General features: G+C 48.8%; 1 protein-coding gene across 7 annotated transcripts in view; it reads left to right on the top strand.

The window, feature by feature from the left end:
* Positions 1–18,437, top strand: part of AP1B1 (adaptor related protein complex 1 subunit beta 1) — a 50,456-nt gene that overhangs the window by 14,951 nt on the left and 17,068 nt on the right. For 6 of the 7 annotated variants that reach the window (XM_047759561.1, XM_047759560.1, XM_047759562.1 and 3 more), the window contains 8 exons: positions 4,909–4,971; positions 8,200–8,305; positions 9,982–10,117; positions 10,822–11,067; positions 13,116–13,306; positions 14,047–14,268; positions 17,366–17,486; positions 17,863–17,958. In XM_047759561.1, coding sequence (XP_047615517.1) covers positions 4,935–4,971; positions 8,200–8,305; positions 9,982–10,117; positions 10,822–11,067; positions 13,116–13,306; positions 14,047–14,268; positions 17,366–17,486; positions 17,863–17,958 — 1,155 coding nt within the window. In that variant the 5' untranslated portion in view covers positions 4,909–4,934. Of the gene's footprint in view, positions 1–4,652; positions 4,807–4,908; positions 4,972–8,199; positions 8,306–9,981; positions 10,118–10,821; positions 11,068–13,115; positions 13,307–14,046; positions 14,269–17,365; positions 17,487–17,862; positions 17,959–18,437 lie in introns of all 7 variants that reach the window. The other variant, XM_047759556.1, reaches the window with a different exon arrangement.

The following is an 18,437-nucleotide window of genomic DNA, read 5'->3' as shown; positions in this document are numbered from 1 at the left end:
TTGTGCCCCCTTTGATCCATCCTTTCCACCTAGAAATATCCACTGATCTATTTCATATTTATGATGGCTATGTTTATGCTTTCAGTATCCTTTCATTCTTTTTTTGTTTTGGTTTTTGTCTTTATAGGGCCACACCAGCAGCATATGGAGGTTCCCAGGCTAGGGGTTGAATCAGAGCTGTAGCTTCTGGACTACACCATAGCCACAGCAGTGGGGGATCCAAGCCACATCTGCGACCCACATCACAGCCCACCGCAACACTGGATCCTCAACCCACTGAGCAAGGCCAGGGATCAAATCTGTGTCCTCATGAATGCTAGTCAGATTTGTTTCCACTGAGGCATGTCAGGAACTCTTATGTCCTTTCATTCTTACACTATCCCCTGTCAGTGGTGAATTCCCCAGTTTTAAGAGAGGAAATTGAATTACAGAGATGAAGTAAACTGTAACCTCAGTTCAGTACTCTTTAATTAATTATTAGTGATTTTGAGACTTTGAAGAAAAGTTGAAATTTAGTATTTTCTTCACGTATTTTTTATAGATTTTGAATTCATTTTATTAGCTTAAAAAACAGATATTTCTTAATCTTCTCTTCATAAAATTGTATTTAGATTTGTTGATGAATCAAAAATTTGAAAAGTGATTTTTTGTTTTTTTTTTTCCCCCTTAAACCTAATCCTAAGGCCAGTGGCTAAAATCTAAAATCTTAGCTGAAAATATTTTTATGTGTTTTTTCTTTCACCTTTCCTTTTCTTCCTAGGACATCATTTTTCTACTCTGAAATTACATCTTTGTCCCTGGCCAGTTTGTTCACGATTTTCACCAAGAAGTTCTTCATAATTCTGGAAAACATATAAGAGAGTACTGTTTCAGGCTTTATTACCTAGTTCCTTTTAAGCCTAGTGGCAGGGGAAGCAGCCTTGTCAGTAGGATTAAAAAAAAAAAAAAAAAAGAAAAGAAAAGAAAAATGAGATTAAACTGGCCCTGAGATTGTGGCATCAAAGTCATCTTCTGAGGATGGGTAGTTCCCGTTGTGCTCTGCAGGTTAAGAATCTGACAAGTATCTATGAGGATGTGGGTTCAATACCTGGCTTTGCTCAGTGGGTTAAGGAGCTGGTGTTGCCACAAGCTGCAGGGTAGGTCACAGATGCGGCTTGGATCTGGTGTTGCTGTGGCTGTGGCATAGGCTGGCAGCTGCAGCTTCAGTTCACCCCCGGCCTGCAAACTTCTATATGTTTCGGGTGCGGCCCTAAAAAAGATAAAAAAGTCATCTTCTGAGGATGGGTGTAGGAAGGGAGGATGTGAGGTGGGGATAGCAGCAGTGGCTTCTCAAAGACAAACCAGTCCTTCCAGATGTGCCCCCCTTTGAATTTGGACTGTGCCATGCTCTTGAGGCATTCCTTGGTCTGTTAAATTTTGAAACTGAGGGCTATCCCAGCACTGAATGCCATCTCCTTAGTGAAAGTGACTCATCACACTGGCCAGAGCACCAGTTACTGCTTCTTTAATGTGCCCTGCTACTTTCAAAGATGGAGCCCAATCCCTAAGTTTTTTCCTATCTAAATCGGTTGCTTGCTTTCAATCATGGCACCTGTGGCCTCCATTAGCAGAGATGCAATGCATGGTGGCAGCTGGACAGGGCCAGGAAAAGCACCAGTCTTTCCTGTGGGAGCTCGAAGTCTGAACTGTAGGATTTTTTCAATTCCTGCAGAGAAAATGAAAGATACCTCTTGCACTGACACCCAAGAGGCAGCTGAAGTGAAAGGACACAAGGAGCTAGCCACCCTTGGTAGATCCATAGGCACATGATCTTTCATGGGGGGGTGAGGTTTTTTTATTCAGTGTTCTGGGGTGGCTTTGCAAAAGGGTTTCCACTTCTCTGCATCTCCCCTTCCTCCTCTTATTTCCTGTGTAGAAAACAGCTCCAGAGGGGTACTGTTTCTGCATCACCAGTCCCATTGGGCCCTCTGCAAAGGAATATGTGAAATAGATATTGCAGAGGCAAGAGGCCACCAGCACCAGCCGGTACACACGGGTGGTGGTTTAAGTTTGTGACTGCTTAGCCCCTGTAAAAGAAAGTGTCATCAGCAGCTTCAGCTGTAGGAGCATCGGCATCTGTGGTGGCATCACTACAGCAGCTCTGTTGCTTTTATTACTCCCCCAAAGAGAAACATTCCCACCCTTTCCTCTACCTGGCTGGTTGTGTTCGGGGTATTCAGGGCCCTCAGATGTCATGTTGAGCCTGCAGATAAGCGGGAAGCCCCTAACAGTCTCTTCTAGAGAGAAGGAAGAATTTCTGGGCAGCACTGAAGTTAGACATCTTAAGGTAGTTTTTGCTGTGTTCATTTTGATTTCCATCTAGATTTAACATTGGAGGGATTTGTATGTTACTTTCTGTGATCCTTTTGGCCTCTGATTTTTAGTCCCTTTTGCTGTCATTGATCCCTCTTCTTGAACTAAACTTAACAATGAGAAACGGCTGTTCTCCTATTCTAGATACTTCTGGTTATGCTCTCAGGCCTGTGACTTCTGAAGCCATTCTGTCCCTTATTGTGTGACAGACATGCCATTATCTTCTTTACCTGCTCATTCTCAGAGCTCCACAAAGGACCTCTAGGTTGGTTCTAAGTTTCTCTGAAAAAAATAGCTTTCTTTGTGCTCAAAAAGAAATTATTTTTAAGGTACATAAACTCCTATAGGAAACAAGTGCTTAAATAGTTACATAACGGCTGTCAGAGAGTAGGTTGAGGCTCTCTGGGATTTTCAAGGGCCACTTTTCTTTCAACAACCACTGACTGAACACTGGCCACATATGGAGGAGGGATGCCGCTTCGGGTCCTCACTTTGTGACTCTGCCTACAGCCCTGACTCCTGCCGCCAGAACCAGCGATTAGAGTCCCTGCTGTGGCATCGGCTCATCAGATGCAGCAGTCTCTTCTCTTTCTTGCAGTTCCCATAGAAAGTGCCATCATCCCTTTTCAATCTGGCAAAGCAGGGGGGACTGTGGAAATTGTGTCTTTTTCTTATACTTTTGTCAGTGAAGCCTTTATTCCTTCATCTTAACAGCATCCATGAAGGCTTTCAGGCAGCCCCAAGCCAGTACGCATTGGTTTCCCATTGAAACAAAATCTATGGGTGTCTCAGCTGGGAACAGCCCTGTTGTCATCCTGCCATAATTTACAAGCTTAAACTAGAAAAATAGAGTTGGGCTGGAGGGGTACTATGTTGGCTTTGTTTCCAGAGAACTTTAAAATGATACTTGACTCTTCATGTCCTTCCCACCAGTAACCTTCATCTCACCTCCCCATAGTAATGAATTGAAAGAAGATGTTAATGATTTTCATGTCTGAATCTCTTCCACAGAGGCAACAGAAGGGACAAAGTGAATTTTCTCCATTTAAACATCTGTTTTGGAGGGTTGTGTGGTTTTCTGTACCATATGAAACTACAGGCAGGACTAGAAGGTTTCAGTTGAAAATTTCTTGGTTTGTTAGACTGAGCCTTAAGCCACTGTCAGGGCTCTGTCCTTCCTCTTGGATGGGGGACGCAGAATTCCTTCATTAATAGAGCACAGATGCTGAGCTCTGATGGACCTGAAATAGTCTTCCAGTCCAGCCACTTACAAGCTGTGTGACTTTGTGCAGGTTACTTAACATCTCTGGGCCTGTTTCCTCATCTATAAAATGGAGTAAAAACAGTTACCTTATTGTTAGAATTAAATGAAATAATATGTGTAAAGCCCGTGGCTTTAATAGGTGTTCAGTAAGTGATAGCTTCTTAATCAATGTTAGAAGAACCCCTGAAGCCTCTGCAGTATATCCAGGGTACTTGGCCCCTCTGTAGCTTCTTTTTTGTTTGTTTGTTTTTTTGCTTTTTAGGGCCACACTCATGGCATATGGAAGTTCCCAGGCTAGGGGTTGTGTTGGAACTGCAGCCACCGGCCTATGCCACAGCCACAGCCACAGCAACATGGGATCAGAGCTGCATCTCTGACCTACCTACGCAGCAGCTGCTGGATCCTTAACCCACTGAGCAAGCCCAGGGGTTGAACCCATGTCCTCATGAATATTAGTCAGGTTTGTTATAGCTGAGCCACGATGAGAACTCCATGTAGCTTCCTTTATCTTTCAGCTGTTGTCATAGAGCTACTGAGGTTACAGAGTAAATGTCCAGCAAATTGTTGAATGAATGAGAGAGCCTTAGTACTTTCTCTGTCCTGTTGCCTTAGACCAGCACTGCACACTGTGAGTTTTATACTATGAGGTGTCCTGAGAGATGCTTTGAGAAAACTGGCCAGTTAGATTTGGAGAGTGTTGCAAAGTCTTCAGTGTAGATTCTAGCCCTCTCTAGGGATGAATAATACCTTTCATTGTTAGAGAAGCTTGGGAACGTTGGGGAGAGAGGAAATCTCGTGAGCTTTTTAAACTCCATATTTTCTAGGTTCCTTTCACTATATAGGCAGTAATAGTACCTCCATGACACTATGATGAGGCTATAATGAGTCAACATGTAAGAAGCCCCTAGAACCAGTGCTAGGCAGAGTGAGCACCACAAAGGGGCTGTCACCATGATTATTCAGTGCTTTTTAATCTGTGGACTCTTCCAAGGTATTGAGCCATTCCCTTACTGATGGGCATTTACATTGTTTCCAGTGCTGCAGGGTATAAAACCCTGTATAGGTGCTTCTGTGGAAGCAAAATTGCTGGGTCAGAGGATATGCACATTCAAAAATTTGATAGATGCTTCAGAATTACCTTCCAAAATCCAATCAGCCATTATCTGACAGTTCCTGTGCCCAGTAAAGAGGTGAGTAGCTATCCCCCTCACCAGGTGTGTACTGGAACCCCCTCCTCTTGTGAAATGAACTTGGAACCCAAAGGCAAGTCACCCCTTTCTTCTGTCTTGCAGAGACTGGCTACAAATAAGGGACCAAAATGACGGACTCAAAATATTTCACCACGACCAAGAAAGGTACTGTTCATTTCATTGTGTGGTCTTAACCTTATTTTCCTGTCGACCTATTGCATGTGCCTGCAGCAGTGCGGGGGGAGGGGAGGGTGGAGGCCTGGAGTCAGTGGTGGGAATCACCCAGAGCACTTTTAACCTCATGGATCCCCAAATTTGAATTGCTGATGGTGTAAGAAATTGACTGCTGCTTTTAGAATTCCAGAAGGGAAGGGCATTAGCTCAAACTATAGAAAAAGCCCTCTTTAGTTCCCCATGGCATTAAATTGTCTAAAATGATGTTGGGGTTTTTTGCTCTGTTTTGTTTTGTTCTCCTCCTGGAGGAAAGAAGGCACACAATGCTATCAACAACTCCACAGTGATGTGTGTGTGTATCAGGGCCTTATCCTTAGGCAGATGTTTACGTGGTTGAAGTCAGAGTTTATATCCTGTTTTTCATCTGACATTATCATAACCATTTCCCCACATTCTGAAGACTCAATATTAGTCTCTTGAATTGCTGCATCAGAATTTGCTAAGCTAGTCTTGTGTTGTTGGGTATTGTGGTTGTTTCTCCTTTTCGGGAAATGGAATTTGTTGTAGTGGCTGGCACATGTGTTTTTACCTTGTGAGTATCTTTCTGCCTGGCCTTTTTTTTTTTTTTTTCTCTTCTTTTCTTTTTAGGGCTACACCTGCAGCATATGGAGGTTCCCAGGCTAGAGGTCAAATCAGAGCTACAGCTGCCGGCCTACACCATAGCCACAGCAACACCAGATCCAAGCCGTGTCTGACCTACACCATAGCTCACAGCAGTGCCAGATCCTTAACCCACTGAGCGAGGCCAGGGATCGAACCCACAACCTCATGGTTCCTAGTCAGGTTTATTTTCACTGTGCCACAATGGGAACTCATCTGCCTGGCCTTTTCTTCCTTCTTTCTCCCTCCTGCCTTTCCTCCAAATGAGACTGACACTTACCTGCTGACCATGAGGAGAGTTTGTTGGGTCAGCTGAGCCAGGTCCTGCAGTTCCCTTGCTGGGCATTTCATTTATTGGTCCAGCCAGTTTTCCTGAGTATCTTCCACATCAGTGGAGGAGACAGAGTCTTTGACCTGCTTTTGCTTGCCATTGAGCAGAGGAGACAGTTTCTTAAGTGGTAATACTCTAAAGAGCAGTGGGTGCTACGGTAAGGGGGGTGCTACAATAAGGGAGGTGCAGGGGACTGTGAGAGAGCCCTGGTGGGGGTATCTGGGTAAAGGCTGGGACAGAAGCAAGTGCTCAGCCCTGGTCCATCCAGAGAAAGGAAAGCCACTGGGCAGAAGCTACTGAGGAGAGTGATGGAAAGAAGTTTGAGAGGTGTGCAGGGCTTGGTGAGCCAGCCTGGTGGGGTGAACTTAAGTGCTGAGTATATTGGGGTGTCACTAGTAGGGTTTGGGGGGCATTTTCTTTTGAGGAGAATAAGGAAATGTCTGGGACCAAATCTGACATCAGTGATGGTTTTAGGCAAGGGAGGGTCAGAGGCAGACTCTAATCAAGGATTTAAGTGAGTAAAGGAACCTCACAACTCATATGAGAGATGATGGTACCTGAGCTGGGGAGGAAGACGGGGGTCGGGGGCCTGGAGATAGAATCATGCCTCATATGTGGTTGAGGAGATAGGCTTGGTGACTGTTTAGATTTGGGGCTCATTATAGGAAGGGGACACTTCAGAAGCAAGCAGATCCCATGTTCACCCACTTGCTTTCTTGAAGCCAAGGCGATTTGAGCCTAGATACGTCAGTTGACCACCAGTTGTACTGAATCTGGACAAACACCTCAAGCAAAGCAAGGGCAGCCTGGCAGCAGGGCTCATGGTCAGTCACGTGGTCTGGATCCCACAGCAGGGACACATAGCCCCCTCAGTCTCTTGGAGGAAGAAGGGTGTGTTGTTCCTTCATCTCTCCAGAGCCAGAGATTTGAACTGCAAGGTTTGCAGATTCTTCCTGGCTCTGTTGCACAATATCCTCACTGTGGCCTTGCCCTGGGCTCTGCCGCATGATTGTTCTTAATTAACCTGTTTACTGTCTCTCATTTCAAGTTCTTTGCTGAACACCACATTGTTCAGTCATAAAACAATAACAACAACAACAAACCTGTTTTCTTTTTTCTCACTGTAAATCCTCTAGAACTTCCTGTAGCACTTCCCCTCACATAATAGTTTCTGCTTCACCCTGGCTTCAAGTACTTGCGAGGAAAGCCTGGGACTCTCCTACAAAAGAGGCATCCAAGACAGAACGTCATGTGGCAAATTCATAATAGCAGCCACCTTTAATGCAGGCCACTGAGCGCCAGGCACTGAGCTGAGCACTTTGCATCTGAGTGTCACATGAGAAGATTCAAGGCCCCAGCCAAGACAGGGTACAGATAAGGAAATGGGTTCATAGAAGCAGAGGGAATGTAGTGGGTCGGCCAGAGCGTTTGGGCTTTGGAGCTTTATAGCCTCCATTTGCTCATCTGCAGAATGGCAGGGAGTGTTTTGAGGATGAAATGAGGTGTGGGAAGAAGTTTGTGAGTCAGTGAGGCATCTGGCTTTGAGAAAGTCTCGGGAAAGGTTGGCTGCATCTCTTTGGAGGGCTGGAGGCCTGTCTCACTCCACTGCCCTCTTAACCTCTTACTGGGGTGATCAGGGTCCTGACCACCTCTCCATGGCAGCCCTGCTTCCTAATTTACTTTTTCCATATCATCAAGTTCTTAAGAACAGATTACTAAGTGCTAGAGGCCTCGTGGGACAGCTAAATTTCCATTTTCAGAGCTGAGCAACCACTTGTGGCTCAGGAAGTGAAACCCTGAGTGAGCTCTTTTAACTGGAGGGTCTAGGAAAACAGGAAAAGCCTATGTATGGCAACTGAGGAAATTCTGCCCTTTCCCCTCAAACTTTAAGTCCCCAGGTTCTATCCCAGGCTGCATTGAGGGCTTTGGGTGAGGGGGACTGAGGAGAGCTTTGCTTCCCTCTGTATGTTTTTATCTGTATGGCTGAGCAGGACCTGTCTACACACTTTTTGTCTCCCTAGACCCTCTGTAGTTTCCATGGTTCCTCTCCCTTTAATCCACCGTGACCTCAGTTTCCCTCTGCTCCCCATCCCCAAGGCCGGGGGCCTGAAGCTGTCCACACCACAGAGTGTCTTCCCTGCCTTCTTCTCATTCTTTTGGAAGTTGGGAACTGGGAGTCACCCCCTGGCAGGGTGGAGATGGATCACTCACACTGCCTCCTTTTTTAGGGGAGATCTTTGAGCTGAAGGCAGAGCTGAACAGTGACAAGAAGGAAAAGAAGAAGGAGGCGGTGAAGAAAGTGATTGCATCAATGACCGTGGGCAAAGACGTCAGGTGTGTGGAGTAGGCTGGGTGGCAGCTGGAGGTGGCTGATGGGGGCTTTCTAGCATGGGCCCAGCCTTAGGTCCCTCCTTTAATATGTCCCTAAGGACCCACATCTCCCTTCCTTTAGCTCCTTTCTCAAACCTCCTTTCCAAATAGAAGGTTTGGTGTGCAAAGAGATCATGTGCTCAGATGCAGATGGGATTGGGCAGTAATGGAGCAAGTGAAGTGGACAAGGTCGAAAAGGCACCAGACAATGCAGTGCATGTGGTGTGAACCCTATCAAACTCTAGAGGGTGCTGCCCGCTGTGGAAATGACCCCAGTGGGGCCGGTCTTTTGGTTTTTAGAAAGAATGGGGAATTCCTGGATTTTTCTTTGCTTTCTTTTGTTTTTTGTTGTCTTTTTAGGGCCGTACCCACGGCATATGGAAGTTCCCCGGGCAAGGGGTAGAATCAGACCTGCAGCTGAGGTCTATACCACAGCCACAGCAATGCCAGATCCAAGCCGCAGTTGTAACCTATGCTATAGCTTGCGGCAATGCTGGATCCTTAACCCACTGAGCGAGGCCAGGGATCAAACCTGAATCCTCATAGATACTAGTCGGGTTCTTAACCCACTGAACCACAAAGGGAACTTGATTTTTCATTTTAAAAATCTCTGTTTTAGATTGTCACATGATACCGAACAAACCAACCCTGTGCAAGTAAGACACACCTGCAGGTTTCTTGTTGAATTTGTCATCAGTTTGCAGCCTCTGGTTTGCATCTGTTACCACAGCAGATGGCATACAGAATGACAGCCCCTCCTTTACTCATGCATCTCCCCAGCCTGGAACGTCCCTTCCCCTTTTGCGTTTACCCAGCTGTCTCCTTCATCACTCTGGCCCACTGCCCTGAACACATAGAATTTGCTGTGTTCCTATTGCTTGGCCCTAATTCTAGAGTGTCCTCTTCTTATGTGCGTTTGAGCCTCCCTGCCCACCACATTGTCAAGTCCTCAAGGACAAGGGCTAGATTTTACAGCAGCTCAACACATAGTGTTTGAGAGTCAGCAGAACACTTTTAGATATATTTTCCTGGAAGTTCCATACAATTTCCATACTGTAGGTAAGGATGATCTTTGGCCAAAGAAGCCAGAAACAGTGACTGTCCAAATGGTCACTTGGTTAATGGCAGAACCATTACTCACGCTCAGCCCATCTGAAATCCAGACCTGGGTGCTTTCTTCCTTCCCTGTCCTTGGTGTCCTTGTGGTGCCAAGCTCCATGCCTTGTAGGCCTGGGCACTGGCCTGGAGCAGCTCCCCATCTGGGTCCCCCAGCAGGATCCCTCTGCTCATACTTGGAGTGCCCAATCCCATTGCCACACTCAGCAAGGGACCTCCTGACAGCACCACAGGAGAAGCAGCTCTACAGAGAAGCCTGCTGAGGACAGATCAGCAAAGGGATCAGGTGTCTGCTGGAAAACTGGTGCAGCCAAAAAAGGGAAAAAAAAATCACCCTTTGGAATTCATTTTCTACCAGTAGATATTCATGGTAAAAGCTGTTGCCCTGCCTTTTACAAGGAAGACCTGTTATCTTTTCCTTCCCTCCTTCCCACTCACCCGCCTCCGCACCCTCCATTAACTGCCTGAAAAATCTTCCTTTTCTCTTTGGCCTTCCTTGCACTGACACCGCTTTGACCTTCCAGTGCCCTCTTCCCCGATGTGGTGAACTGTATGCAGACGGACAACCTGGAGCTGAAGAAGCTGGTGTACCTGTACTTGATGAACTACGCCAAGAGTCAGCCCGACATGGCCATTATGGCCGTCAACACCTTTGTGAAGGTGAGCAGGAGCTTGTGGGAGGAGGGGTGTAGCTGCTTACTGCTCCCTCCGGCCTCCTAGGGTGGGGCACTATGGCTCTGGGCCTGGGCCCTCTGGCTCCCATCCTGGGGGACTCTTCCTCCAGCAGAGGGCCCCAGCTCTCTTCAGAATATCAGATGCCACAGACCCTGCTACTTCACTCCATGTGAGGTCACCCCAGGCCTGTTGTTCCCCCTGTTCCCTGGGGTGAGCCACTGCCCTGCGTCATTTGCCAGCACAGGATGCAGCACGCATCTGAGAGCTGTGTTCCCCTTCTAGACTTTGCTCCTTTCTGTATTTTCTGTCCTCCAGATTGGGGAGAAGCAGGGACTTGCAGTGTCAGCTCTGCACTTTATAACCTTAGCTCCCTAATTCCCGCTGATGCCCAGATAGGTGAGTCCTAGGGCCTAATTGAAATATTAGGTGCAGGATGGGTCATGGCTCTGCTGTGTGACTGGGTGAGCTCCCGACCTTGCTGAGAGCCTCAGCTCCCTCACCTGTAAAATAGGAACTGTATTCTGTGTCTGCTATGAGGATCAAGGAGGATAGTGCAAAGCCTAGCATCTGGCTGGTGTTAGATGCCCATATATGGCCCTTGCTTTTGATGTTGTTGGCCACAATTGGTGGGAGATCCCATGGCAGCTGTCTCATGTTGCTCACCTCGGCCAATGGCTGATTCCCCTTAGGACTGTGAGGACCCCAACCCTCTGATCCGGGCTCTGGCTGTGCGGACCATGGGGTGCATCCGTGTCGACAAGATCACAGAGTATCTGTGTGAGCCACTCCGGAAGTGCCTAAAGGATGAGGATCCATATGTGCGTAAGACAGCAGCTGTGTGCGTGGCCAAGCTTCACGACATCAACGCCCAGCTGGTAGAGGACCAGGGCTTCCTAGACACTCTTAAAGACCTCATCTCTGATTCTAACCCCATGGTAAGTCACTGCCACCCACAGTGTCACCTCTACCTCCTCCAGGGTTGCTTGGAAGGCCTTGGCTTGACCCTCCACCAGGCAGCTTCAGTTCCTGGAAAGAGCCCTGTGGGGTGGGCCAGCTGTTCTCCTGCCTGCAGTGGTTTGGGCACCATCTTTGGAGTGAGCTAGACCTAGATTCTCTTGTCTGCACGGCTCTCTCTAACAAGCTTTGCAACCTTGGGCAAGCTGCCTAACCTTCCAGAGCCCTCTTTTCTTCATCAGTAAGATGAATCTATTTCTGCATGGTTACCAGGAGTGTATGAGGCTTAATCTATGAAGGTATCGTGCCTGGCATAGCCTGGCACACAGTGGATATGCATCTACGACTAGTGCCCTCCTTCCCCTTCTAGTCACTGTTGTTGGTTTTTTGGGGGTTTTTTTGTTTTGTGTTGTTTTGTTTGTTTGTCTGTTTTTTTGGTCTTTTTGCCATTTCTTGGGCCACTCCCGTGGCATATAGTTTCCCAGGCTAGGGGTCTAATCGGAACTGTAGCCGCTGGCCTACGCCAGAGCCACAGCAACGCAGGATCCGAGCCACGTGTGCAACGTACAGCACAGCTCATTGCAATGCTGGATCCTTAACCCACTGAGTGAGGCCAGGGATCAAATCCACACCCTCATGGTTCCTAGTCAGATTCATTAACCACAACCACATGGTTCCCTGAGCCATGACGGAAACTCCTAGTCACTGTTGTTATCACCGTCCTCTCACCAAGACCATCAATGAGCTGTGAATGGGAGGTGCTTCTCCCTTTCCCCACTCTTTGCAGAGTTAGAGATGGTTACCCTTGAAGTAGTGTAACCAGAGAACAGGCACCAGGATGCGTTGGGAGGGGACCTGGTCTCCTCGGTTTGGTGGGCAGTTCAGTAGGGCCATATTTAAAATGAAATGTGGGAGTTCCCGTCAGTGCCTTAGTGGTTAACAAAGCTGACCAGGATCCATGAGGATGCAGGTTCGATCCCTGACCTCACTCAGTGGGTTAAGGATCCAGCATTTCTGTGAGCTGTGGTATTGGTTGCAGACTCGGCTTGGATCCGGCGTTTCTATGGTTGTGGCGTATGCCAGCAGCTACAGCTCTGATTCGACCCCTAGCCTGGGAACCTCCATATGCAGAGGGTGTGGCCCTAAAAAAGACAAAAAGATTTAAAAAATTTTTTAAATAAAAAGAAATGTGGATTTGCCTTTGTGGAGTAGAGGAAACTAATCTGATTAGTATCCATGAGGATATGGGTTTGATCCCTGGCCTCATTCACTGGCTTAAGGACCTGGCATTGCCATGAGCTACAGCATAGGTCACAGATGGGGCTCAGATCCGAAGTTGCTGTGGCATAGGCCCCAGATACAGCTCTGATTCGACCCTTAGCCTGGGAACTTTCATATGCTGCAGGTGCAGCTATAAAAAGATTAAAAAAAAAGGCAGTGTACAACCTGCCTGGCGCAGCTGTCCCATTCTGTGTCACACTGAAACCAGTCGCACAGAGGAGCCAAGTGGCCAGTACAGAGATGGCCACTGGAGCTCTGCTTGGTTAAAGGAAAGTTGAACACCACACAGTACACATGTAAAACCAGCTGCTCTGGTGGAAATGGGTTGCACACCCAGAGCTTCACAAGGCAGCCCTTCTGTGCTCCAGCCCAGATCTGTTCCTAGCAGCCTTGAGCGGCTCTGCAGGAACCTTCTAGCTCTGAGAAGCACAGGTGTCAACCCCTACAGAGAGCTGTTGGAGCTGGTAGACTGGTACTGCTGTTAGGTAGCAGGAGTGCTTTCTCTGGCCAGGTTTGGGACTAGAGCTTTCTTATCTTGTGTTTTTCTTTAATGGCAGGTGCACTTTTAGTTTCAGCTTACAGAGGAATCAATCGTAGCATGAGCTTGGAGTGAGTCTCGGAGATCCAGACCCTGCCTATAGGATCTTCCAGGATATTTGAGCTCTGTCTGGTCCACATCATTAGCCCCACTACTGCCCTGGCCTTCAGGCCGCACCCCAGCCTCTAACCCCTCCACCCTCTCAACCAGGTGGTGGCAAACGCAGTGGCGGCCCTCTCCGAGATCGCTGAGTCTCACCCCAGCAGCAACCTGCTCGACCTGAACCCGCAGTCCATTAACAAGCTGCTGACAGCCCTGAATGAGTGCACTGAGTGGGGCCAGATCTTCATTCTGGACTGCCTGGCCAACTACACTCCCAAGGATGACCGAGAGGCCCAGAGGTGAGAGGCTGCCCCTTGCTTACAGCCCCGTCGGGCTTGGCCCTCAGGGGCTGCAGCCATGAGCTGGGCTTCAGGCCTCTGGTGGGCCTCTTTCCAGGGCCTTGCCCCACAGACCATCCACAGACACAGAGCCAGGCTGACAGTGGTGGTGCTTCAGGCGGTCGGCTCACTGTGGGCACAGAACAGAAGTCAGAGACCTTGGTCACCTCGGGCTGAGTAAAGAGGTGGACAGCCTCAGGCCACCATCCCTTGAATTGTCACTGGGTGCTTCCTGTGCATTAGATAACCTTTAAAGCAACTCTGTGAGGGTAGCCCCATCATTGTCCGCATCTTAGAGGTAAGGAAACTCTGGCTTACGGAGGTAAAGGAAATTACATAGGACACCCAGCTAGGTCTCCCCTGACCCTGGGTCCTAACCAACATGATATCCTGCCCTCTTGGATGCGCTTGTAGCTAGAGAAGGGAGGGAGGTAACATTTATCCAGTATTTACTGAGTGCCAGGCTCTGTACTCAATACTGCACATGCATTGTCTCCTTTAAGCCCCTAGCAACCCTTCATTTTTCAGATGAAGAAACTGAGGCTCAGACTGGTTTTAATCTGCTTTGGGGGTCAGTTAGCAGGAAACAGTACCAGGAACTAAATCTTCCTCCTACAGAAGACATGCTACCTTAATAACTAAAATCAGGGTGTTTCCCCTTGTTTGTCTCTCCCATTTGTCCCCCTTGGAATGGACCGCAGCATCTGTGAGCGGGTCACACCCAGGCTTTCCCACGCCAACTCTGCTGTGGTGCTGTCTGCTGTGAAGGTGCTGATGAAGTTCATGGAGATGCTGTCCAAGGACCTGGACTACTATGGCACGCTACTCAAGAAGCTGGCCCCGCCCCTGGTCACACTGTTGTCAGCGGAGCCTGAGCTGCAGTACGTGGCCCTGCGAAACATCAACCTCATTGTGCAGAAAAGGTACCAGGACTGCCATGTACAGATGGTGTGCGCCCTGGGGTCTCCTGCTGGGAACAGGCCTGGAGGGAAACTGACCTTCGCCATGCAAGATGTCTCAGCAGCTTAACCGGGGGGTTCTCTGCCACGGGCATCTTTGTCCCACAGGGGACATTCAGCAATGTCTGGAGACACTCTGGTTGTCACAGTGGAGGGTGCTACTGGCATGTAGTGGATGGAAGCTGGGGTGCTGCTCTATATCCAATAGTGCAGGACAGCTCTGCCCCCACTGAACTCTCCGTCCCCAAATGTCAGTAGTGCTGAGGCTGAGAAACCCTGGCTTAGCCTAACCAGGTAGCAGGCCAGGTGAAAAGCCTAGCTTGGCACTCTTTTTTTTTTTTTGCTTTTTAGGGCCCACCCCCATGGCATATGGAAGTTCCCAGGCTAGGGGTCGAATCAGAGCTACAGCTACCAGCCTCACCACAGCCACAGCAATGTGGGATCCAAGCCACATTGGCAACCTACACCACAGCTCATGGCAGCACTAAATCCCCAACCCACTGGAGCAAGGCCAGGGATCAAACCCACATCCTCTGGATACTAGTTGGATTCATTTCTGATGTGCCACAACGGGAACTCCTAGCCTGGCACTTCTTAACCATGGACAGTGGGTGACTCCATAGTCCACACAGCCCTTCCGAAAAACAGGGTGTAAGATTTTGTATGTGTGCACACACGTGCACATGTTTTTCCAGGGGAGAGGGTCTGTAGCTCTAGTCAAATTCCCTGAGTCGGAGAACCTCAGAGTGGGGCCACTCAGAGTGCTGGGCAGCCTGTTTCTGTCCACTCTGTATGAATGACCGCAGCAGTGAGCACGGCTTCTCAGGGAAGGCACCCAATATCCTAGTGGGTGGGGCTGAAATACAAGGACCAATCCAGTGAAGGAGCCCTGGCAGCTCTGTGGGGTGGGGTCAGACTCTAATTCTCCTTCGAGCCTCTGGTCAAATGGCTCACTCAGCAACTTACACATAAGCAGAGCAGGGCCTCTTGGAAGACAACACATGCTCCCTGTACTTATAATATCAGTCTGGTTCTTAGCATACACTGGGGGGCCCAAAAACATGAGTGGAATTGGGACATTTGTAAAGGTTTGAGAGGTCAATTTGGGAAAGCTCTGTGAGTACTGACATGGAGGGATGAGACTAGGGGTTCACATTTGCAGTATGGGTTTAGCGAGGTGCGGTGACCTGTGGATACCGCTCGGCAGGGGCACTTCCTGTAACATGGCAGACCTCCTAAGGAGTTGGCCATGTTGTTGAGGCAGCACCAGACCCAGGCCCCACCGAGTCCTGATTGCAGAAATCACATCTGCCACTTCCCAGCTCGGGATCCTCCTCCGCTGGCTCTGCCAGGACATCCCACCACTTGCTCAGCGGCACTGAAGACCACCCTGGGCCGGGGCCCTCCTTTCTTTCTGCCGGGTTTTTTCCCCTCTATAACGTCTGTCCCCATTTCTTCTGGTTCCTCCTTTCTGTTCTAGAAGGGCATGGGAGTAGGAGTCAGATAGGGGTGAGGCTCTCATCCTGCTCCCGCCCTTAACGCACTGGATGTGTGACCTAGTGCAGTGTTCCCAACCCCCCAGCCTCGAGTTTCCTCAGCTAAGAAAAACTTGGTGGTTGGTGCCAGGTGAGGGAGCAATGACAACACTACTAGCAAGGGTCGTGGATCATGCTAGATGCTTTGCCTCTGCCTCTCACAGCAGCTCTGTTGCGTAGGTATCTGTATTGGGGTCCCCAGGACCACCCCCTGGTTCAGAAAGTCAGTAGAACTCATAGGAGACAGCATATCATTGTTCCCATTGATGGTATTTACTGTCAGCCTAGAAGGGCTGCACAACTGGATGATAAGGAGGACAGGAGGAGTCTGGAAGAATCTGAATTCAGGCTGCCTCTGCCCCCTCCTTCCCTTCCGTCAGGGGGTCACACACAGTGCACCCTTCCCCAGCTGCAGTGCAGCAACGTGTACAGGATGTTCCCCCTCAGGGATGCCTGTTGAGACTCAGCACCCTGGATTTTTATTGGGGAGTAAGTGTCATAAGTACCCTCTACCTGACACCTTTCAAAATTCTAGGCTTTCTGGAAGGAAAGCAGGTGTTCAGCATAAACTATGTTGTTTATACAGTCAAGGCACAGCGAAGTTCCCATTGTGGCTCAGTGGAAACAAACCTTACTAGTATCCATGAAGACATGGGTTCGATTCCTGGCCCTGCTCAGTGGGTTAAGGATCCACCGCTGCTGCAAGCTGTGGTATAGATCATGGGTGTGGCTCACATCTGGCATCACAGTGGCTGTGGCATCCTGGTGTGGCATAAGCCAGCAGCTGCACCTCCACCTCACCCCCTAGCCTGTGAACTTCCATATGCCAAACCTGAAGCCCTAAAAAAAATTAAAAAAAAAAAGATACAGTTAACCACCTTTATCATTTAGGGAATTGTAGGAGCACTCTCAGAAGCCAAATTCGCAGATGCTGGGCCTTTCTAAGACTAAAGACTCAGGCCTGCAATGGTAATGCTTCCGACACAGAACAATTCCCATTTCATGAGTGAGAAAATGAGCCTGTAGTCACCAGGTAGGATTGGAACCGAGGCCACTGCCTGGTGTCTCCAGCCTCTTGAGTGTGAACTGTTTCTTGTTAGTTTCCCTGTTCCCTTCCTGGGATGTGATTGGGCATGCAGGGGCCAGTCAGAACCTTGGTCAGCAGGTTCAGTTGTGGGAGTGACTGACTTCACAGATATCAGGCTGCCCTCAGATACACGTGGAAGGGGTTTTCTCACAGGGCCTATGACTTTTTTTTTTTTTTTCCATCATTTTAGGGCCGCACTTGCAGCATAAGGAAGTTCTCAGGCTGGGGATCGAAGCAGAGCTGCTGGTCACAGCTACACAAGAGCCAGGCCATGTCTGCAACCTACAGCACAGCTTATAGCAATGCCAGACCCTTTAACCCCCTGAGCAAGGCCAGGGATCAAGCCCGCATCCTTATGGATACTAGTCGATTCTTAACCCGTTGAGCCATAACAGGAACTCCTCTGTGATTTGTTTTTTGCAATCTTGCCCACCACCAGGCCTGAGATCCTAAAGCACGAGATGAAGGTGTTCTTCGTGAAATACAACGACCCCATCTACGTGAAGCTAGAAAAGCTGGACATCATGATCCGTCTGGCCTCGCAGGCCAACATCGCCCAGGTCAACAGAGGGTGTGGCCGGGGGCACAGGGCTCTGTAAGCAAGCACTCGACAAATATGAACTGATGTTTTTGTTATTAAAGCATTTGTTCTCTATGTTATTACTTAACCATCCATCCATTGAGAATTGGTAGTTAGGTGGATACATTAGCTCAATCAACCAAAACAAGGGTTCTCCAAGCCCTTCCAATGAGTCCTTCCTGTTTTCCTCTTGGGGCGTCTGATAGCTTTCTCCCTCCCCTGGGAATTCTGCCTGGAACAGGAGGCATAGTCCTATCCTTCAGGGGTTAGTGCGTAGCCACAGCCCAGGGGTATTCCGAGGTTGCTGTCCAGACCCCTCCCCCTCAACTCCATCGTCTTCTTTGTTTGGGCTATAGGTGTTGGCAGAGCTGAAAGAGTATGCGACAGAGGTGGATGTGGACTTTGTACGGAAAGCTGTGCGAGCCATTGGCCGTTGCGCCATCAAGGTGGAGGTGAGGCTCTGAGACGGTCCTCAACTTGGGGGAGGAGGAAGGGAAAGGAAACTGAAACCAGGAAACCAGTCTGATTCAACCAGAATCTGCCAGCTGTTTGTGGTCCAGGAAGGCCTGGGGGTCACCCCCAAGGCACCCGTGGTACAGAATTAGTTGGGCTGCTTCTCACCTGTAATATCCCTTAGGCCTTTGAGTGGCCACAGAGAAAATTAACCTGTCATACTCCTGGGTTCTCCTGCACATTAGTAAAACAGTGGGGCAGCTCCAAGCTGGTGGTGGCCCTGATAGACTCAGCTTTCACTTTGTGAAGCTTTGAGACAGGGCTCTACTCTGACTCTTGAGCATTTCAGCAAGTGTCATGATTCAGCTGTCCTTATGCCTTTTTGCCAAATTCCCAAGGGTCATTCAGGCCCCTGTGTCCTACTGTTTCATCTCTCTCATTCTCTGCCTGTGGAAATTCTTGACCACTGATCTTACTC

Source organism: Phacochoerus africanus, chromosome 15 (assembly GCF_016906955.1).
Source record: "Phacochoerus africanus isolate WHEZ1 chromosome 15, ROS_Pafr_v1, whole genome shotgun sequence".
Lineage (NCBI taxonomy): Eukaryota > Metazoa > Chordata > Mammalia > Artiodactyla > Suidae > Phacochoerus > Phacochoerus africanus.
Note: the sequence above shows the minus strand (reverse complement) of the source record. Positions and strands in the feature narration are given on the sequence as shown.